The following is a 23580-nucleotide window of genomic DNA, read 5'->3' on the forward strand; positions in this document are numbered from 1 at the left end:
ACACACACACACACACACACACACACACACACACACACACACACACACACACACACACAGAGTCTCAGTCACAGGGCCTGAGGGGATTGGGCCTGAGAAGGGGGATATGTCACTTCTACTTTAGTCAAGCAGACAAGAACTTGCATATCTCTTCCTAGTCTGTGTTCAAGATTCAGGCTGCGATATTTTACCATGTTTCTGTATTTCAACTAAGAATGTTTGGTTCTCTTGTTATTTGCAATGAGTTACAATAACAAGGTTTATGTATTTGTTTCTGCGGGACTTGATGACACACAAACACACACCACAGAAGACGTAAAGTGGAAAAGGAGTGGACAGAAAGAGGAAGGAGAGAAAGAAAGGATGAATGGAGAGAAAGATTATTAGAGGAAAACAGATGGCTCCCAATCACAGTGGTCCTTAGGGACATAGAGGAACAACTCTCCACACCTCAGGCTTACGAGCTGGGTGGGGTACTTAAACATGTGTGTGTTTGTGTTTGTGTATATGTGTGTGTGTGTGTGTGTGTGTGTGTGTAGTTGTGTAGGTGTGTGTTTGTGTATATATGTGTGTGTGTGTGTGTGTGTTGGTGTGTATAAGAGGTTTGTAATAACTACTATCGTTGTCATATGCTCACAAAGGTTTATCATTTGACGTTGTTCGACATACAATATAATGAAATACTGTAGTTCAATGTCCCTTAACAAAAACTCACAGATTTGGGAAAATGCTGCTTTTGACATCATGACATCATGGCTGGCTGTGCTAATTGGGTAACAGCTATAAAATTAGCTTTCAAGATACACTCAGACACATCACACTTTCACACACAGATAATGTGTGCATGTGCAGCAATATGAACGCACACACACACGGGTCGCGCACACACACACTCACACACAGATGACAGGCAGCGAGTGGAAATGAAGGATTTGGAGTTCAATCCCGTTACATTATGCAGCAGATGGCGTCCAGGCCGAGCCCGGCCAGGCCTCTCCCAGGGGTACACCCAGGAGAGAAGGTAGGATAGGGGGAGGAGAGGTGGGGGGGGGGGGGGGGGGGGGGGGGGGTTTGTGAGGAGGGGTGAGGGACAAAGCTGCTCTCTCTCTCTTTAATGCACACATCTATTTATTTTTCTCTCTCTGTGCTTCCCTCTGTTCTCTGGGTTCGTGTATGGGACAGTGCACCCGGGCATTTGTCCCTGGCTCCATGCTCAGGCATACACACCACTGCAACGACCACCACAGCCCTCTCCTCTGCTATTTTCTGTCCTCCACCTCTCTCTGCCTCTGCACCCCCCCCACCCCCCCCCCCCTCCCCGTCTTCCAACCCAGCTGGGTCTGCACCTGAACTCAGCCACGAAGGGCTCCGACCCCGACTGACCTGGCTTTAAGAGGAGGAACAGAGAAAGGTGAGAACTGGAAAATGAGTGAGAGGAGAAGGAGAGAGAAGAGGAGAGGGAAGGAGAGACAGAGTGCAAGAGAAAGAAGAAGAGAGAAAGGAAAGAGAAAGAGGAGAGGGAGAGGGGGAAAGAGGGAGAGAGGGAGAGAGAGAGCATGATAGAGGGAGTGAGGCCATTGTAATCATGACACTGTAATGGCTAATGGTTTTCACATTACGTTGTTATATTTATAGTCATTCCCGCCTGGCGGTTGATTAGCTCAGTGTTGCTTATTATTGGGCTCGTCATTCAACACACACACACACACACACAGCGGCCTGTATGCCCCCGGATCTTTGCCCAAGGCACTTTTTGTTTTGTATTTTTGAATTAATTGAGCTGGCGCTCAAGTGTTGGTCCAGATGTCACTGTGACCTGTGGGGATTATTAGAAATCTGTTTCCCAGATCATTTATGTGGACCAGTTCAAGGAACGCTCAGATCTGGACACATCTTTGACTGTGGCACTCAAAAACCTTCAGAAAAAACAGAGAAAAAACTGATTGCTAATGTGGAGAATCATGGTCTTCTTCCAAAAATGAACTTAATCTACACACCCCGAATATCACCATGTGGCATATTCTGTCTGGTCTCCAATGACCATCATGGATGCCCAGGGGTCACTTGGGGCCTTGCTATCTTCCTGGTTGTGCCAAAAGCACTGTGCACCTTGGCAGGACTCAGAGCCTAATGAACTCATCAGCCAGCTGGAGGGGCTTGGATGGGCTTGGGGGGGAAGGTTTAGAGAGGTGCACAGGAGGGACTTGGAAAGGGAAGGTTTAAAGAGTAGCACAGGAGGGACTTGGAAAGGGAAGGTTTAAAGACTAGCACAGGAGGGACTTGGAAAGGGAAGGTTTAAAGACTAGCACAGGAGGGACTTGGAAAGGGAAGGTTTAAAGAGTAGCACAGGAGGGACTTGGAAGGGGAAGGTTTAGAGAGTAGCACATGGGAAGGCCTAGGTGCTGTGTGCCACAACCACAAGAGATGACAGGCCAAGAACGAGGGATGGAGATGGAGGGATGGAATGGAATGGAAAAGAAGAAGGCACATTGGAGAAGGGAAGTTGGGAAGATGGGAGGAAAGGATGGATGGAGATGGAGCAAGCACATGTGTCTACTGCAGATGTAGAGGAGAGAGGTGTAAAAAGGAGAGAGGAATTATACAAAAAGAACCAAAGAAAGAGCAAGAAAGAGAGAGAGAGAGAGAGAGAGGGAGGGATTTTAAAATCGCCATTGGCCTTATGGTGAAATCCCTGAGCAGTTTCCTTCCTTTCCGGCAACTGAGTTAGGAAGGACGCCTGTATCATTGTAGTTATGGGGTGTATTGACACACCATCCATAGCATAATTAATAACTTCACCATGCTCAAAGAGATATTTAGTGTCTGTTTTTTTTTTTTTTTACATGTCTACCAATCAGTACCCTTCTTTGCAAGGCATTGAAAAACCTCACTGGTCTTTGTGGTTGAATATGTGCTTGAAGTTCACTACTCGACTGAGGGACCTTACAGACAATTGTATGTGTGGGGTACAGAGATGAGATAGTCATTAAAAAATCATGTTTTAAACACTATCATTGAACACGGAATAAGTCCATGCAACTTATTATGCGATTTGTAAAGAACATTTTTAACTCCTGAACTTAACTTAACTTAACTTAGCTTTCCGTAACAAAGGAGTTGAATACTTATGGACTCAAAACATTTCAGCTTTTAATGTTTTATTAATTTCAAAAATTTTCCACAAAAAAATACCACTTCGATATTATGGGGTATTGTGTCTGACACAAAATCTCATCCCATTTTAAATTCAGGCTGTAACAGAACAAAATGTGGAAAATGTAAAGGGGTGTGAATACTGTCTGAAGACACTGTATGTGTGTATATGCGTGTGTGTATCCATGAGAAGACCTTTGTGTCCATATGTGTCTCCATGCCTCTGTACGGCGTGCCGGCGTCCTGCTGGGAACACCAGATGGTGCAGAGGTCTGCTGTGGCGATGGCCACATTCTCACATGGAAGGCCTGGCTCCGGCTCCCACACCTCCTGTTCAACACAGTTCGGACCCAGAACCCCCCCCCTAACAGACCTCCCCACGGCCAGAGTCCACCCCGCCGACGCTACACAGCTACGCTAGACAGCACCAAGAGCATGACACACAGCAACACAAGGACAGCTCCTTAATGGGCTCACTGTGCCAATTGTTCCCTCCGTTCCCATCTGACGTGTGTGCTTTGGTGTTTGTGTGGGTAGATGCAAATATAGTGCTGTTAAGTTATTCCCTGGAAATGATGGAGATTATACCTTCTCTTTTCAATCCACCTTGGAGGTCCTTGTTGGGAGCACACAAATATTTTGTGATTATAGTATAGTTTTGCCTATTTGCAATAAAGGGAAAATCCACTCAAAAATGATATTTTGGTATTGTTTTGCATCATTTTGGTGTGTTGGCCTGCGACACTTTGCTTCTTGAAAGTTCAATATCTTCGAAAACTTGACTGCTGACATGCAAAACATTTAGGGACTGTATCAGCAGTGGACTAATTAAAAAAACATCAAAAGATTTTACCTTTAACATGTGACAATCAACAAAATAACTGAAAGTTGAGAAAGAAAACAGCTTCTGTCTAGACAGGTCTTGAAGTTGAGTGACCCACTGACCGATGGCCAACTGGCCAAGACAGACTGGACTGAGCTGAGGGTCGGTCACAACGTCCTCTGTCACTATCTGCAGAGAGAGTCCTCCCAAACAGCCCCCTGTGGCACCACATCTCCTGAGACAACACAACACCATAAACCTCCTGACAAAGTGACTAATCCCTCCCATTTCACCGCTCGCTCCGTCTCACTGGGCCCAGGAACATCGCCGGGAAGGGTCTGTGTGAGTGTGAGGTGAGTGTGTGTGTGTGTGTGTGTGTGTGTGTGTGTGTGTGTGTGTGTGTGTGTGTGTGTGTGTGTGTGTGTGTGTGTGTGTGTGTGTGTGTGTGTGTGTGTGTGTGTGTTTCCGACAGATCTGGACAGGAGAATGGGTGCCAGAAGAGATTGAGAGATGGCTGAGAATGGGGCTTATTCAAGAGGGTACATTTCTATCGTCACAGAATGTTCCAATAGAAATGTACAGTACTGTGTACAACAGACATCACCTTTCTACATTACAGTATATTACCTTTCTACATTACAGTATATTACCTTTCTTTCTGCAATGTTCTAATAGTTGAAGAATACATCACTGAAGATTATTTTGGGAATAAACCAGTCACCTTCCCAAGTCAGTACATCATCTGTGCATAAATTGCCACATCCTTGGAGCAGCCTGTGTCTGTGGCTTGGACAAGGATCTGGGGGGTTCGAGGGGCCCGGGGACCACAGACCGCCACACTGGTCTTTGGAGCAATTACAGCGGCTCGCTGCACTGCTGCTGTCAGACTGCTTCTGTCCCCTGCCCCCTGACATGTCTCTTATACCCCCCCGACTGCTCTCCATATATACCCTGCCACTCTCTCTGTGCCACATCTCCTGTCTATCATCTCCTCCACACACACACAGTCACACATACACATATGTACACAGACACAAACACTATATAGGCCCCTTGGCCTTTTGCATAGATCTGTTCCTCCTGGCACTGTAGTGAAATGCCTGTGTGTGTGTGTGTGTGTGTGGGGGGGTTGGGGGCTCCGGGCCACAGCGAGTCAGCCGTGGTCCCCTCATCCTTTTAATCACCTCGTTAGGCGCAGTCAGTCACAACACTCTCTGGTCACCGGCTCTCTTCAGGACCCCTGGCCTCCTGACCCAGGCCTGGTGGTACCACTGGAGGAGAGGAAGAGATCAGAGGAGAGGAGAGGAGGAGAGGGGAGGAGAGTAGGAGAGGGGAGGAGGAGAAGAGAATAAAAGAGAAGATGAGGATGAGTGTGAGACAGGATCTGTCATCTTCAACCAGCAACACAGAGAGAGTCTGGTCAGACTGGCACTGCCTGGTAATGCCCATAGGCCCCCTTAAACCAATAACTGGAACCCTGCCTGGCCCTGCAGCTCTAGGCATGACTGTTCTGTATGATGTCCACTCACTGATAACTGTTATATGTTGTATCAGCCCCTCCATCCTGTATAATGTCCACTCACTGATAACTGTTATCTGTTGTATCAGCCCCTCCATCCTGATGACGTCCACTCACTGATAACTGTTATCTGTTGTATCAGCCCCTCCATCCTGTATGATGTCCACTCACTGATAACTGTTATCTGTTGTATCAGCCCCTCCATCCTGTATGACGTCCACTCACTGATAACTGTTATCTGTTGTATCAGCCCCTCCATCCTGTATGACGTCCACTCACTGATAACTGTTATCTGTTGTATCAGCTCTTCCATCCTTCTGATCCTATTGACACAAGAGGTGATGTGACGTCATCTTCACTGTGACAGTGTACTGATCACTTCTATAGTGGGACTTCACTTGTGTTGATTTTGCAGGTGGTCATCGTTTTTTTTTCCTGACAGGCAGTCATCCTCTTATAACATTGATTGTTTGACAACTGTGTTTGACCATCGCTTTCTTTTCTATAATAATCATGTCAAAATACATTTAACCAGAACCAAAACAGAAGAGAAGGAGAAGGATACGCTGTAGATCTAGTATGTTAATATGCTGTAGATCTAGTATGTTAATATGCTGCCGTCTGATGTTGAAGGGAAACTGTAGACCGTTCCATCTGCTGACAACAGAGGGGCGATGTTAGAATATGGATTCTATGTCTATGATTGGAATAGAGGTGAGAAATCGAACTTGTGGTGAGAAATCGGACTTGAGTTGTCGAAATAAAAACCGAGTTGGGAATATGGACCAAATGGCAACAAATCATCAAAATGCAGTGTATGTATTTTATTTTATTAATTCATGTTAGACCTCTAATGTAGAACCTCTTGCTCTGAACGTCACGTTTTCTTAACCTGTTTCAACCTCAATGTATTATAATTATTTAAGGCCTAATAGCCTAATACTTTGTTTCAATCTCGAAGTGACATAGCTGGCCCAATAAATCACCTTTTATAATATGAACCAACCTTACTGGTTGTTTCAATAAAATAGTTATTTTCCGTTGATTTGCTTAACATTTAATAAAAAATATTCCGATTTTATTTTTATTGTATAGATCAGAATTTGAATTAATCTGGAAAAAAATCAAAATGTTTAAAGTCCTTATTATCCATTATCGTACTCATCTCTGGTTCCTCTGTGCCCGCTAACCCCAGAGGGACGACTGGAGGGCCGAGGGGCGTGAGTAGAGAGAGGGAGGTGAGAGGGAGGGGGCGGTGTTAGACAATACCATTCCTCAAATATATTCCATCCCTCCGTCTCTCAAGTAAGCCTTTATTAGTTGGGATGGTTTGGATCTTATCTCTCATAGAAGCCGCGTGCTGGACTCGAGAACGTTCGGAAAACACAGAAGTGGAAAGGACGGGATTATCTTTCGGCTTTTCAATGCACTGACTACTGGCACACGGTGCACGGGGGCCTTTCTTATCACGGTCATCTCCATCAACAAGAACGGACAAACATCTGCACTTTCAGCGAGATCTTATCGACACAACAATCTATTGTTTCCCAGCCGGGTGTTCACAAGGCACAATATTTTTTTTATCCTCAGAAATATTTATCACATAATCGTTAACTATACTATCATCTATACTATCATCTTCCCAACGAAGTGATATACCTCAACTTGAAATTAAATGGTTCGGAGATAAACAAAATTTTATGGTTGATTCGACTGTTCAAAATCTCCAAAAGTAAACAGCAATTCATTTCTTAAGGCTGTCAACAGTAGCCTATAATTCATGTCATGAATTGGACTAAATAAAATGGTTTGTGAAAAAAAACTAAGGGAAGCACAGAGTTAATTTGGAGTTGGAGTTTACTCCAACAGCTATCAAGAATCATCAGACAGTTGTGTCTCTCAACTGTTTGTCAAGGTAAGTGTCCAATTAACGAGTAGGCCTAAGAAAAATGACAAATAAAAAATACATATCAGGTATTGACCGTTTCTTTATTAGGTCTGTATTACATATTTACAACAAAGTACACAACTCGTATTTTTCCCTTGCATTGTTGATACAACAACATTTTGTGTGGCCGGATTCAATGTCCAGCAGATGTCAACAATTTTAGCCTTCTTTCGTTGTTCCGTGCTGTCAAGTCATACTGCTCGAGCCAATCAGATGTGTTCATCTCACTGTGACAGATGGACGACTTTGAATATGGAATATGTTCATTTGAATAGCATGGTTTCTCTCAATATTTACCATAATTTGCTTTAATATTCTGAAAAATGCAATGTTTACTGAAAAAACAAATCATAAGAACTGACACCTAAGTGAAAAGAAAATGGCCTAGATTTAATATTTAATGCTCTATAACAAAAATCATTGAAGAATAAATTATGCATTGGGGAAAATAGAAGTACAAAAACCTATTATAATTTACACTATTCCCATCACTGTCTGTTGCTTTTGCAATTTCCATTAAGACTACCACATTTCTAAGTATTCGGCACTTGATCTAAAATTATGGTCTGCCTATCATCTACCCCCTGTGACAGGTCATAACAAGACAGCCATGCAAAAACTACTCCCAATCACAATATTGAACCCCAATGGTAACGAAAAAGTATTATTGTGTTCACAACATTATACTAAATTAATCAATAATATCTCTCTCTTCAGCTCTTTTTGGATACGAACTGATAAACATATGAAAAGACTGAAAATGATGCTGAGTCCAGACCAAGCTGATTCCGACCTCGGATGGGGACAATCCGACGCAGAGTCAGTGCTCAACGACCTCAAGGTCGGGTGCCTGTCCGACGAACCAATGGAGGGGGAGGGGAAGACGAGGTCGCTGGCCCAACCGACCCTCAGCAGGGAGGAGAAGAGACGGAGGAGACGTGCGACGGCCAAGTACCGCTCGGCCCACGCCACGCGCGAGAGGATCCGCGTGGAAGCGTTCAATGTGGCCTTCGCTGAACTGAGAAAGTTGCTGCCAACCCTTCCCCCTGACAAGAAACTCTCCAAGATCGAGATCCTTAGACTTGCAATATGCTATATCTCCTATCTCAATCACGTTCTGGATGTCTAGTTGAAATTAGTGAGATACATTTTCAAATGGGAGAATTGGACAAGGAGAATGGAGGGACCAGAAAGAAATATGGGTGACATGTCACTGGTGAAATCGGGGATACATGAAAGTTGCCAGAAAGTACAAAAAAATGGGGGAGAGAAGGAGTCTGCATCCTACAACCTACTTATCCATGATTTTGAAGAAAATGCCTGTTTGATATTGCGTTTTGGTGAGGCTGGGTAACCCAGATGAACGAAGGAATGGATGTAAACGGAATGATATAGCTGCTTTATAGACATAGCATAGTTGATGTTTCCATAAAGGAGAACAAGTTCAAATGCATTAGTGCCACTTATGACGCATACAATTGTGACCTTCATCATTGTTATTTAAGTTTATGGAATTATTTATTTAAATGTGTTAATATTAAGGTTATCTTATTTATTTATGTTTATAATAGACTAACGTCTTTTATGTAAATGTCCATTGTTTGTATCATTGTATACATGTATATTTTAGGCTGTGATGTCGAACTTCGAAAAGGAAGTTGTTGCTCTTCAAATGGCACTTTCTGTTTTTGTATTATACGTAGTTTTCTATTGAGTTAGTACGTTACGTGTAATGTACTGTTATTCACGTCATGTCTATTGTCTATCAGGCTAAACGATAAGCACTTAATCATGTTGGGTTAAGTAAACTCATAAAACGTCAAACTTCGTTTAGTTCCCTTAAGTGTAAAGGGGAAGGAAGTTAATCAAAACTTAACAATACACTGAAAACGAATTAGCCTACTAAAGAAAAACATACACACAATTTCAATTCGACTAACCGGATATATAAAGCAAAAATATAATTGAATGACATCGTTTGTGTTGATATCACTTTACAATTCAGAGGCAAACCTCTTTTGCTGTGACCAAAAATAATTTCAAATTAGTCTGATTTCTATTAAATGTTTTTATTTCGTTAAAAGCTAGAGGTGTTTATTTATATATCTGTCTCTGCTTTGTATCTCAAAAAACACAATAAGTAATTTTATAGCGAAGAAAAACATATCTTCTATCCAAAGATTTTTTGTCTCTTCAGGGTTGTGTACTTGTTGCTTTATGCAGATATTTTGTAGTAGAGTTATTGTGACAGCTGGTTTTTAATGAACGCATTTTTTATATTTTCCGGTGGTGTTTTTTGATTAAAAAAAGGAAAGAAATACATGCTATTGCGGCTTTTCTGTTTTAATTGTAATTTAATTGAGACTAAAACTGGGAATAATTACTTGGGAATCTCCTTTCCAAAAATAGTCACACAATGTTGAAATTAGTCTGCCAGTCGCTCAGGGGGTAAAATCCCTTGCATAATGATTGGAGTAATATGAATGAAATGAACAGTGCAATGGCCTTGATAAAAATGATTTCAATATTTAAACAGCAGCTGTCGTCCTGGAGGAAAAGCACGACGGTAGCCTAGCCTATTACACTTCCGAAATGGCCTTGATTGACAGGCCTCTATATCTTTCACCCCCCCCCCCCCCCCCACAAATTCGAATGATAGGCATATAGAGTATTATTAAATGACGTCAGTGTGAGCTATAGCCTATGTCCCGCTGCTTTGAAACTGTTTAAACACACACACACACACACACACACACACACACACACACGATTTAGGCACTGGTCAAGCAAGCAATGCGAGTATATAGCCTATATGTGATTTTTTCTCTCCTGTGCATGTACTCTGTGCTGCTCCTCGCTAGCTCCTGGCTGAAAGGCGCTCTCCCCAGAGAGGGGGCAGGTGTTACTCCAGACGAGCCAAGACAACCAAATTACTGGCCGTCTGGCACCTCCCGTGGGAAACAGAGAGGGAGAGGGGATGGAGGAGAGATGGAAATTTATGAGCGGGCAAGCACATCCATGTAATATTGCCAAATATGAGCAAAGATCCAAATCTTTGTATTTATTTCTGATGTATTGCCATCAATTCTGCTAAGGCTTGTGGTCTAATAATGTAGGCCAAGGTTAGATCAGGCGCAACATTTGCACATGGTGTTTTTTAAATAAAATAATATTTAATAAACAAACGATTAAATTAACATACCAAAGTAGATAAACAAATATATGTGATATGAACATAAAATATGTATGTCAACAAACCTTAGGCGATTTGCACGAGAAGAATTCGTTGAGGTGAGCGGGGGGATCTCTTTGGCCAATATTATTAACCGTGACGAGAGGAAAACGAATGGAGAACTTTGCGCAAGTCAGTGGGCATCTTACATCATTTTGATGCTATATGATTTACTTGCATTAAGAACACCTTTAAGATTAGACATGTTTTCTGCCTTCATAAGATCATTCATTCACAATAAACTAAAGCAGAGAAATTACATGTAGGCCTAGCCCTTATTCATTACCCCAATTCTAGTTCATTACATTGAACCACGTCCTCTTCAGCCTTGTGAGGAAAATGCCCAGACGCTCAGACGCTTCTCAAATGCTCTGTCTAAACGCGAATACCGCTGGCACGCTGTACAGTTTCAGGAAACATTTGGAACAACACTTTTATATAAGCGAGAAATAATGTTCAAATACAAAATGTACACTTACTGTATGCAGTTTAGGAAAGTTGCACCCGACTAGGCCAACCTAGACCACACTTCCTCCCCTCCAATTTCCGTTTCAAATGTCTGCAATGGAGCATAAATGGGGAGGAAGTTTCCTGCCTTGGCTGGGGTCTGTGCAACTTTCTAAACTGCGTATTTGAAATATTATTTATCCCTGATATGAAAGTTACGTATTGCAAGCGAGGATTATTACTGTTTCTGTTAAAACAGAGCGTCGGGATTGTAGTTCATTTATCCAGCTGTGGTCCATACATTCAAATGAGAACTCATTGGTATACTCTCTCCCCTTGGGTTTTCGAGAGCTATTGTGGGCCTAGAGGCGATTCCTTATAGAAAATGCTACTTGCACAGGCTGAACGCAGTTCATGATGCATCCACATAGAAATGGATTTCCATGCCTAGATCTTTGATTGGGTCATGTTCTGATTTATTGTTCACATTTATTGCATCTTTTACAGAGTTCCAATACATATGAGGTGTATTCCATAAGCATTGATGGTAAGAACCTTATCCTTTCTCCTCTCACTTGTGTTAACACATCCTGGTTACCTTTGTACCATGTGACCATAACCCCGATGTGAGAATTTCCCTAGTGTACAAAACAAGTGAAAACATCCCTAGACAGACAACATATACACAACACATGAAATGAGCACATAAGAAGGCCGAAATGGCTCCGACGCCACCATGGCAGACTCATCTATAACCTGCATAGGCTCATTCATGAATGGTTGGAGGCATCTTCAAATTGGTTTAGAGCAGGTGTGTCACGTGTACTGATGGCCCATCAACCCCATGATCTCTCTCTCTCAGGGCATTTATGGAACCAAGCAAAAAGTCAAAGGGAAGATCTCAATTCCATACCTCCTAACGTCCTCTCTCCTCATCTCCTTCTGGAAGACCTTCTCCTCCAATGGGTTTGAGAAGGAGATGAGGAAAGAGGAGAAAGGATGCCAGGAGTATGCAATTGAAATCTTCTCAAAGGCCCTTTACATGGGCAACGTGACATAAAGCACCACGGTGTATACTGGGATCGTGGACCTTCACTATCCCAGTCTGCTGTGCCCACATGCTTCAAGAGGGCCACCATTTTTCCTGTTCCCAAGAAAGCTAAGGTAACTGAGCTAAACAACTATCGCCCCGTAGCACTCACTTCCGTCATCATGAAGTGCTTTGAGAGACTAGTCAAGGCTCATACCCCCTTCACCCTACCTGACACCCTCCAATTTGCTTACCGCCCCAATAGGTCCACAGACGACACAATCGCAATCACACTGCACACTGCCCTAAACCCATCTGGACAAGAGGAATACCTACATAAGAATGTTGTTCATCGACTACAGCTCAGCATTTAACACCATAGTACCCTCCAAACTCGTCATTAAGCTCGAGACCCTGGGTCTCGACCCCGCCCTGTGCAACTGGGTCCTGGACTTTCTGACGGGCCGCCCCCCAGGTGGTGAGGGTAGGAAACAACATCTCCACCCTGCTGATCCTCAACACTGGGGCCCCACAAGGGTGCGTTCTCAGCCCTCTCCTGTACTCCCTGTTCACCCATGACTGTGTGGCCATGCACGCCTTCAACTCAATCATCAAGTTTGCAGACGACACTACAGTGGTAGGCTTGATTACCAACAACGACGAGACGGCCTACAGGGAGGAGGTGAGGGCCCTCGGAGTGTGGTTTCAGGAAAATAACCTCACACTCAACATCAACAAAACAAAGGAGATGATCGTGGACTTCAGGAAACAGCAGAGGGAGCACCCCCCTATCCACATCGACGGGACAGTAGTGGAGAAGGTGGGAAGTTTAAGTTCCTCGGCGTACACATCACGGACAAACTGAAATGGTCCACCTACACAGACAGCGTGGTGAAGAAGGCGCAACAGCGCCTCTTCAACCTCAGGAGGCTGAAGAAATTTGGCTTGTCACCAAAAACACTCACAAACTTTTACAGATGCAAAATCGAGAGAATCCTGTCGGGCTGTATCACCGCCTGGTACGGCAACTGCTCCGCCCACAACCGTAAGGCTCTCCAGAGGTTAGTGAGGTCTGCAAAACTCATCACGAGGGGCAAACTACCTGCCCTCCAGGACACCTACACCACCTGATGTCACAGGAAGGCCAAAAAGGTCATCAAGGACAACAACCACCCGAGCCACTGCCTGTTAACCCCACTATCATCCAGAAGGCGAGGTCAGTACAGGTGCATCAAAGCTGGGACGGAGAGACTGAAAACAGCTTCTATCTCAAGGCCATCAGACTGTTAAACAGCCATCACTAACACACTGATTCAAATCTCTAGCCACTTTAATAATTAAAAATTGGATGTAATAAATGTATCACTAGTCACTTTAAACAATGCCACTTTATATAATGTTTACATACCCTACATTACTCATCTCATTTGTAAATACTGTACTCTATACCATCTACTGCATCTTGCCTATGCCATTTGGCCATCACTCATCCATATATTTATATGTACATATTCTTATTCATTCCTTTACACTTGTGTGTATAAGGTAGTTGTTGTGAAATCGTTAGATTACTTGTTAGATATTACTGCATGGTCGGAACTAGAAGCACAAGCATTTCGCTACACTCACATTAACATCTGTATGTGACCAATAAAATTTGATTTGAGACACAGAAATAAAACAGCTTGCTTGGTCCCTTCCCATCATGCCTCACATCCTCCTCTTTGATTGGGTCATGTTCGGATTTATTGTTCACATTTATTGCATCTTTTACAGAGTTCCTCCTCCTTCTTACTATCCTCAGGTGGCTGCTGTAATAAGGGAGGGGGACCTTGCTTCGAATCTCTTTATCTGAGGAGAAGTGAGGGAAATGTTTTTTTGTCATGTCCAAGGTCTCCCCGTCTTGTAATCAGAAAGGCTCTACACATGCAGAAAGAAGACCTTAGAATACAGTATGTCTGTCAGTCAGTCAGTCAAAGCTTCTTATACATTGGCCCTTTATCATTTCTCTAATTGCTTTCTCCTACATTTGACCTCAAATAAACCAGGCTTCCTTGGAATTACTAATTCAATTGCTGGTAGACGGTTAAACAGTTACTTGAATGAATCCCTCTGGTTGTTTCTTTAGCAACATTAACATTCTCTAAATGGGATTTAATTCAACATACTGTGTTCAATTTGGCATGGCCCTGTACAATGGAGAGTATTTCATACTATACATGTTTTAGATTGCCTGCCATAGTCTCCCAACAGAGATATTTCACATAGTGAATATATATTCTCTTCTCCCCAGATAGTAAACCAACCAGCATCATTCTGGCCAACCTTAGCCTCAGACTCCTGTTCAAGCTTTTTAAGTAGACAGTCCATCTGTACTTGCCATAAACTGTAAGACCATTTGTGTTCCCTTCCCCATCCCAAAAGGTTCTGTTGCACCGCCATCGGCCCCCTTCAATTTATTCTTTACAAACTCATGAGAGGGGAGAAACCAACAGACAGGCAACCATGGCTCAAACTGCTGTGGGCAGTGAACAGACTGCGAGTGTGACCGGTGCATATGTGTTTGTGTGTGAGAAAGAGCCATACTGCTTCCCCCTTTTCACTGTGGATTATGTAATGGCAGAGGCCTACAAGTGACCATATGTCAGGAAGTGTGCAGACGGCCTGGGATGACTATGACCATTATCAACATTTGGCCGTCCTCTCCCGTTCATCATTCAGGTAGACTCCTTTAAAGCCTGGAGTAGGACAACACACACATTCTTTAATTCTAAGGGGCTTGATAGCTTTGTGTGAATTTGCGAAGGACAAAAAATATGACAACAAACAGCCATATGTTCCCTGTGTGAGGAATAGAGGAACAGCATTTGAGGGTTTTGTACCGCTCGTTTTTTTATCCTTTACCTTTTTTCTCTCCACTCTGGATATTATAACAATTATCAATGTTCAAGGCACCCCCCATCCTCTCCTCCACTCCTGCTTCCTCCTCTCCTCTTCTCGTCCACCCCATCGTAGGTGTGTGTTGTGAAGTGTGTGTGGGTCCTTGAAGCAGCGAGCAGCACACAGCAGGACAAAGGCAGGTCCATGTGTTGAAATGCGACCCACGGGATGGGACGCATTATCCCTGCGCACTTCACCAGCAGGGTCCCAGGGCTCGAGCTGGCTCGTGGCCCTTTGTCTCCAAACAGATGGAAACGGGCAGAGAGGCGAAGAGGAGAGGAGGAGGAGAGACACGGGAAGAGATGAATGGAAACGGGGAGGGGGGGGGCGAGTCAGTCTGTTCTCATTAACTCTGGGTATTGAAGGCGTCGCGGACCTCACAATGCGTCAGCAGCCCTGGATGGTCCCGCTCTCATTCAGACTCACGCTCCTACCATCTGTACAGTGGACATGTCATAAGGTGTGTGTGCAATGCATTCATTATACAAAACTACACGTCTCAATCTGGCACATTAATATGCCATATTCATGAGCTTTGAATTTGTTTACGATTTGTTTTCCAATTGTTGTGTCTCTTTAAAAGGATAAACAATACTTTGATTATTTCTGACCACAAATAATGCTTTTTCAGTCCTGATGGTGCATTTGAGGCCTTCGAAATAGAAATGTGAAATGTTCAATCTAAAATGACATGGAGGTTAGAAAAACTGAAAAAAACCTCATAGATGTATCTCAATAGAATTTTTCTTGCTTTTGCCCGCACACCTGCCCAGACCAATAAAAAAGGAGCACAACCATTTGTCACATTTTGATGGTTCAGCAGGCAAACTAAATTCAAAATAAGCAAATACAAATAATTTGTCACACACACTGAATGAAATTGCAGTGAGAATCTCTCATTGAGGTAAAAGACGATTTGGAGAATCCAAGCCAGCCCAAATAACATCCGTGTTGATGTGTGTGTGTGTGTGTGTGTGTGTTTGTCTGTGTGTGTGTGTGTGTCTGTCTGTCTCTGTGTGTGTGTGTGTGTGTGTCTGTGTGTGTGTGTGTGTCTGTGTGTGTGGTCTCATAAGCTGCATCTCTTTTCACTTCGTCTTCATTTTACATGCCTTCATTTCTCTTTTTTCTTTTTACCAAAATCCCTAAACTCATAAACTGTGTGTCTTCGGAGAGGGATCCATCCATCTTCCGGACACTAAATTTAATGATCTCATGGGCCCACCTTGCATGCTCAATAGAGACCATCTGCACGCGACGCGTACCTTCATGAATAAAAGTAAAATCTGATAGTGGGTGCTGTGACTCACACCACACGCGTGCCTAGTTAAATGCGAGAGCTTGTCTCGCACATCCATAGAACTGTCTAATCAGATGAACTGCTTTCACTCAAAATGATTGATTGGTGAGGGGACAGGTCTCTTTTGTCAACTTATGCTGTCCCATTTAATGAATTAATGCTTACTTGAGAACATCAAGAAAATGTTGTTTGCAAACTTGCAATGATAATAAATTGCCAATATAGCTTGTTCTTGTTGCTGTTAGCCAGTGTTTAGAATTAGTTGAAGATGGCCGGTAGGACTTCTTTTTTTATTGCAAAATATGACACAAAATGTTTCACGTGTTGATTATCAAAGTATAAAACTAAAGTAAAACAAACTATTCTATTCTGAAGGTCATGTTATTTATCTATCCTTGCCAACATAAAACAAAAACATTATCTCAAACCCCAATATATTTTAAAAACAACAACATAAGGTGGTCTCAGTATCCCAAAGGCAATTCACAAAGGCACCTCCTTTGGAACGGAACAGTTTGTGCAGTGCTGCACGTTATACTGTAATGAAACTGCACTACTCTTATATGGCCAGAGCGGGGCGCACTAACCTTAAAATCTGAGAAAACCCAATGCTCAACTTAATGTTCTGTTATAATGAGGTATCCAGGCTATTGACCAAACATGTCATATAGTCTCAGGAATCGACCTTGACTAATGTGCGGCAGGTAGCCTAGTAGTTAAGAGCTTTGGGACAATAACTGAAAGGTTGCTGGTTTGAATCTCAGAACCAACTAGGTGAAAAATCTGTCTGTACTCTTGAGCAAGGCACTTAAACCTAATTTCTCCTGTAAATTGCTCTGGATAAGACTGTCTGCTAAAGGATGTAACTGTGTGATGAGTGAGTTTTAGGAGCATATTGGTAGTCTTATGCTTTCTTGTTTTCACCTAATGTTTCTATCAACATACAAATAAATAACCTTGATGATCCACTTTTATCATCCTCACCATTCATTGAACCTTAGAATAACCTTATATACTTGTTAGTAATGGATAGTTATTTGGTCAGTTAAACCTCCTTTCCCCAGCCTCTGTGTTTGCATGGCCCTCAGTGGGGAGGGACAGAAAGGAAGGGTCAAGGGGTCATGTCCCGGTCATGACCTTTATTCTCTGCTGAGGGGAGGAGGTATTTTTGGGGGTGGGGGGGCTGAAGAGGCCAAAATACACATGTCATCACATGATGTCATCTCCCTGCTCAGCAGCTTTGTTGTGTTAGATTTGATTTATATTTGTATTATAAATGAATAATACACTAAACCCGTTTGTAACAGTTCCTAGTATTTCCTGTTCCACGCATCTGGGTGGGGTAGAGGTGAAATAGTTGAGAATCAATTGGTCTTCAGAGCAGACTCCTTGCCAATGAGGTGCTCTGAGGGTATTTTGCCCTTTCTTCTGAGGGAAGAAACCCCCCACATTATTTACATTCCCCTTTAAGAGCCAGCTCTAAGGCTTCACTGAGCTCATTGTTGTCTTTCACTGACTGGAACCAAGCACCCTACTATATCTCGCTAAGGTCCGATGGACTGCACTGATAACACATGATGCTAATCACTCATCTGCTTTGTTCATGTTGCAATGAGATAAACCATGATGGTACTCAAGCAAGAGGATGGCACTTTATATTACAGGATACATTTCATTATTCTAGAATCTATATAATGGGATAAGCCTCGTGAATGCCGCCCACAAACACAGGGCTCTCCAGAGGGTAGTGAGGTCTGCACAACGCATCACGTGGGGGCAAACTACCTGCCCTCCAGGACACCTACACCACCCAATGTCACAGGAAGGCCATAAAGATCCTCAAGGACAACAACCACCCGAGCCACTGCCTGTTCACCCGCTACCATCCAGAAGGTAAGGTCAGTACAGGTGCATCAAAGCTGGGACTGAGAGACTGAAAAACAGCTTCTATCTCAAGGCCATCAGACTGTTAAACAGCCATCACTAGCACAGAGAAGTTGCTGCCTACAGTTGCTGCCTTTCATTACTCATCTCATACGTATGTACTGTATTCTATACTATCTATTGCATCTTAGCCTAAACCTGCTCTGTCATTGCTCATCCATATAATTATATTTAAATATTCTTATTCCATTCCTTTACTCAGATTTGTGCGTATTAGCTATCTGTTGTGGAATTGTTTGATATTACTTGTTAGCTATTGCTGCACTGTCAGGACTAGATGCACAAGCATTTCGCTACACTCGCAATAACATCTGCTAACCATGTGTATGTGACCAATACAATTTGATTTGATTTGAATGTTCATATTCGGATTAATAAATACCAGTTAGGCAAGGCTAAGTGCATATATGACTTATAAGAAAGCAATGCATGTTTGGGGCGGCAGGGTAGCCTAGTGGTTAGAGCGTTGGACTAGTAACCGAAAGGTTGCAAGTTCAAATCCCCGAGCTGACAAGGTACAAATCTGTCGTTCTGCCCCTGAACAGGCAGTTAACCCACTGTTCCTAGGCCGTCATTGAAAATAAGAATTTGTTCTTAACTGACTTGCCTAGTTAAATAAAGGTAAAATAAATGTAATGTGCACTTCACTGAAAACATCCACAAGAGACAGGAGGGTGAATGTTGTTTTACTTTGCCTGGTTTCCATGGCACCAAACCCTAAGCTATTTGCACTCTCCTGTCACTTGTCCCACCTCAGCCATTTGTGACATGTCCCCTAACAGAGCCTAGCTGCCGGTGTTTCTGACACTCACTGAAGGTGTTATATGTTTGGTCAGCGCAAAACACAACTTTGAAATGTGGGTGTGAACTGGACTCTGAATGAGAAATTAATTGCAAACACCTGTAGTCTACCTGTCAGACAAGTAAAGAAGAATTTGCCAAGTCATTTGGTCCTGCGGTTTTATCCTATTTTACTATATTTGCATTGTACAGCCTACTGTAAACACTTGACAGTTCACAGTCATCACCATTACCCCCTAGCGCACCATTGTCGCACTACACATTTCCCTTTCTCTCATCATGTAAGTGCTGCCCCCTGTACAACGGCTTGAACCCGGGCTGGTCCCTGACTGTACCGTGTGCTCGAAGGGAGAAATATTTCATTTACATTTCTGGATGAAATCTCTTATTGGAATGGTTTACCTCCAGTGAAGGTGAGTAGCCGTGCGCGAAACAGTCAGAATTCCAACGTCTGCATCCCACGTTGAGGAGTTGTTCGTTGTATTGTATGAGTGCGATTGAGCCCGATGTAAATTGGGAGTTTGGTTGGCTTATTCCTGCTTCATGTAAACTACACTACTACTTATTTTTCTTCGGTGAAAATTCGTTTTTTGTTTTACAGGTAGACAGGCATATATTGTATTACAACTGTACAACCTACGAGTAACCGTCCTTGTTTTCTAATACGCTACATGAGCTGTAGGCTACATGTGGAGAGAAAATGTGTTTTAGAATTCCCTCAATCTAAAGGACTGCAGTCAGCCAACGTAGGGTGTAAAGTTAACCCTTTAAAGTCATCTAAAGCAGGAGTTAATGTTTTCTAACGCGTTACAAATAGAATGACAATAGTCGCTTGTTGTTCAATTCAATTGCTTCAATAATAACCTAACTCAAAAGTCTCAAACATTTTCTGACTTAACTTTGAACCACTTTCTGCACACGGTTGACCGAATTCGTTTGTAGTTCAGTCTGGTTATCTTGTTACCATCAGCGACAGCGTTGCGTCTCCAGAAACAATGTTGCACAATGGTTCGTTGATGTCATTCACTCGCGTGCCGACAGTTTCATTTCATAAACATTCATCCTTAAACATTAGCTTGCTCTTTTTTTATATTTTAGTTATCGAACCAACTGTCTGGGCAGGGCTCAGGAGGCCTAGCAGAGACCAGGGAGTTTCCTATGGAAGTCAGCCATTTGGGTTACAGGTAGGGTCGGGCAGTGAAACAGCTGTATAGCTCTACTACAGTCTGATTATGCTGTTGTATGAAAATGACAGTCCAATCCGAAAACTAGCACTTTGTATTAGGTAGAGTACGGAATAAATGAGTAGTATTCACATGATTTGCCTTCACCACATGCTTGGTGTTAGCCAGGCTGTAGTATAGGTGTAACAATGTAATGTAAAGCGTTACCTGAACCTTATGGACTGTCATTGTTTTGTATTCTGAATGTAATCTGGACATTTTAAGAACTTCTCGCCAATGAGGTAGGATTTTGTTGAAACATTGTTCAAGACAATGTTGTTCAAACGAATACATTTTATAATAATTCAACATTTCATTTGGGGGTTCTAAACTACACTGAACTTGGAATATGTTACATAGTGGTCCCATTGAGTGTCACCAAGACCTGAAAATCCCCAAACATATAATAGACCGGTATGGTAATTAAGCTGAACGGACTGTGACGGACCACAGTAGATGGTACACCTCTGTGTTGAATAAACAAACCCAAACCAACTCATTTACTCAGTGTTTAAGATGATTTCATAAGAATAAATTGCAGACTGTGTGAATACGATGTAGCTAACCTTCCTAAATTCTCTAGATGCTCAGAAGGAATTGACTCCAATATACAGCTCTATTGAAACTCCACGGCTATGAGCATTGTACAGACTAGCAGTCTCTACTCCCCCACCCCTAGTTGCAGTATGAACCAGGATGGTTGGTTGGTGGTAGTGCTTAGGAAATGCTGAACAATGAAACTCCCTTTGTGTTGTTCAACATTACATTTACATTACATTTAAGTCATTTAGCAGACGCTCTTATCCAGAGCGACTTACAAATTGGTGCATTCACCTTATGATATCCAGTGGAACAACCACTTTACAATAGTGCATCTAACTCTTTTAAGGGGGGGGGGTTAGAAGGATTACTTTATCCTATCCTAGGTATTCCTTAAAGAGGTGGGGTTTCAGGTGTCTCCGGAAGGCGGTGATTGACTCCGCTGACCTGGCGTCGTGAGGGAGTTTGTTCCACCATTGGGGTGCCAGAGCAGCGAACAGTTTTGACTGGGCTGAGCGGGAACTGTACTTCCTCAGAGGTAGGGAGGCGAGCAGGCCAGAGGTGGATGAACGCAGTGCCCTTGTTTGGGTGTAGGGCCTGATCAGAGCCTGAAGGTACGGAGGTGCCGTTCCCCTCACAGCTCCGTAGGCAAGCACCATGGTCTTGTAGCGGATGCGAGCTTCAACTGGAAGCCAGTGGAGAGAGCGGAGGAGCGGGGTGACGTGAGAGAACTTGGGAAAGTTGAACACCAGACGGGCTGCGGCGTTCTGGATGAGTTGTAGGGGTTTAATGGCACAGGCAGGGAGCCCAGCCAACAGCGAGTTGCAGTAATCCAGACGGGAGATGACAAGTGCCTGGATTAGGACCTGCGCCGCTTCCTGCGTGAGGCAGGGTCGTACTCTGTCAAAGTAATGTAACATGACTGACTTGTCTCAGACAAGAGAATACACTCACTAGTGAAAATGTAAATATCTTCCTGTCTGACCATGAATAATTCACTGAAGCCATTATCATCTCTTTTATCTTTACACTGAGCCTAATGTCAGGGAAATGTGATTATAGGTAGTTTTCTTGTGGGATTTGAACATGACATCCTCCTGCAGCGCTCTCCATTCTGGTAGGCTAAATGGCTTCAGTTTGTGTGTCTCTTCACATTTGCAAAGAGAATATTTTAAAGCTGATGACATGATAACTGTCAAAAGCTCCTCGTGTGAGTGATCGTCAACATGGATGGGGAGCGATACTGTCCCTGTGAGAGCTTTAGGTGTAGTATTGTGGTCTTTGTGTCGGTGATCAAGAGAGATGTGATTGCAAACCAGGTGGGAATTGCTTGAAGCAGTAATCACAGATCAAGTGCCTCTGCTCAGCTACAGAAGTACAGAGAGACAGCTGCATCCTGGGAAAAAGTCCAAGAGGACATCTTTCGCCATAATCTTAGATAATGTGCGACATACAAAGTACATACAACAGCAAGGGGGTTCTTCATCTTATCTTATTTGAATCCAGTATGTTTGGATGCCAAAGTGCTGCAACAAACGGTAACACTGCTGCAACATTACAGTAACAGGCTACACCTTGGAATCTAGCTCTTTTATTACGCAGTGCTTTCTCCTCTTTTTGAGCTTATCATTTTATATATAGAAATCCCAGCTTAATTGTTATGCTCCTCATGCACTATGAGAGCTGTCTCTTTTGGCTCTAAGGCTGTGTTTAGGCAGGCAGCCCAGATCAGATATTTTTCAGAGCTGATCTGATTGGTCGAAAGACCAATTAGTGGGGGAAAAAAATCAGAATAGAGCCGCCTGTCTGAACTCAGCCTTAATAACCTGTGGTGTCTGCATCTTTTGTGAGTCCCAAAATGGCACCCTCTTCCCTTTTTATAGTAGTACTTTTGACCAGGGCACATAGGATGCTGTATTCCCTATATAGCCCACTACGTTTGACCAGAGCCGTATGTGTCCTGGTCAAAGATAGTGCACTATAAAGGGAATAGGGTTTCATTTGGGAGATTTGTTTCTCTGCATCTCTGACACTAATGAATGGCCGGGGGAGAGGGAGACATTCTGGAATGTTGATACAATTAATGGGTTCATTTGCTCCATGGACAGCATCTCGATCACCATGTGATTCCGAGGAACACATTTAGTCGCTGACTCGTGTTTCTTTCCTCGGACGAAATCCCCCCCCCACCCCTCCGGCGTCTCAGATGAATCATGTTACCTTAATAAGTCGTTATCTCTCCCGTGTTCAGCTTGTCTTTCATTACGCTTGGAGTTAATAGAGTCCAAGTAGATTTAACAGTGAGAAGTATGATTGGACGTGTGTGTGTGTACAGTATGTGCAGGTATGCGTGTGCATGCATACTCAATGAATATTGTTTTATGTGAAAAAAACAGGGCAGGAAGGGCGTGCCTCGTTGGGAGCTGCTTGTACAAATGTCAGTGTTGTCATTTTGTCCTCCAGTGATTGGAACGCTCCTCTCTGTATCTCAGCTGAAGGTCTTAGTTCCTCACATCCGCACCACCACAACACAGCTGTTTGCCTCTGATACGTATGGCCTAGCTGGAATACCAGGCCAGTGCACTGACTGTTCTATTCACTCTGTCAGAGGAGATGGGTTAGAGACTTTCTTTGGCTAATGAAGGTCAGGCATATCATTGGCTGGTAATGATGATGAGCTTTT

At 43.2% G+C, this 23580-nt stretch overlaps 2 protein-coding genes across 4 annotated transcripts in view; both read left to right on the plus strand.

The window, feature by feature from the left end:
* The first annotated feature begins 6759 nt into the window (after nucleotides 1–6759).
* Nucleotides 6760–9770, plus strand: LOC129840568 (helix-loop-helix protein 2-like). The gene is made up of 2 exons (XM_055908536.1): nucleotides 6760–7410; nucleotides 8161–9770. The coding sequence occupies exon 2, from the start codon at nucleotides 8189–8191 to the stop codon at nucleotides 8570–8572; it is 384 nt and encodes a 127-aa protein (XP_055764511.1). The 5' UTR covers nucleotides 6760–7410; nucleotides 8161–8188; the 3' UTR covers nucleotides 8573–9770.
* Nucleotides 9771–19381: 9611 nt separating this feature from the next.
* The window catches only part of LOC129840726 (vang-like protein 1), a 60217-nt gene continuing 56018 nt past the window's right edge, over nucleotides 19382–23580 (plus strand). For 2 of the 3 annotated variants that reach the window (XM_055908850.1, XM_055908852.1), the window contains exon 1: nucleotides 19382–19547. The gene's annotated coding sequence lies outside the window, so the exon portion shown is untranslated. Of the gene's footprint in view, nucleotides 19548–20232; nucleotides 20319–23580 lie in introns of all 3 variants that reach the window. The other variant, XM_055908851.1, reaches the window with a different exon arrangement.

This window comes from Salvelinus fontinalis, chromosome 41, assembly GCF_029448725.1.
Source record: "Salvelinus fontinalis isolate EN_2023a chromosome 41, ASM2944872v1, whole genome shotgun sequence".
NCBI lineage: Eukaryota > Metazoa > Chordata > Actinopteri > Salmoniformes > Salmonidae > Salvelinus > Salvelinus fontinalis.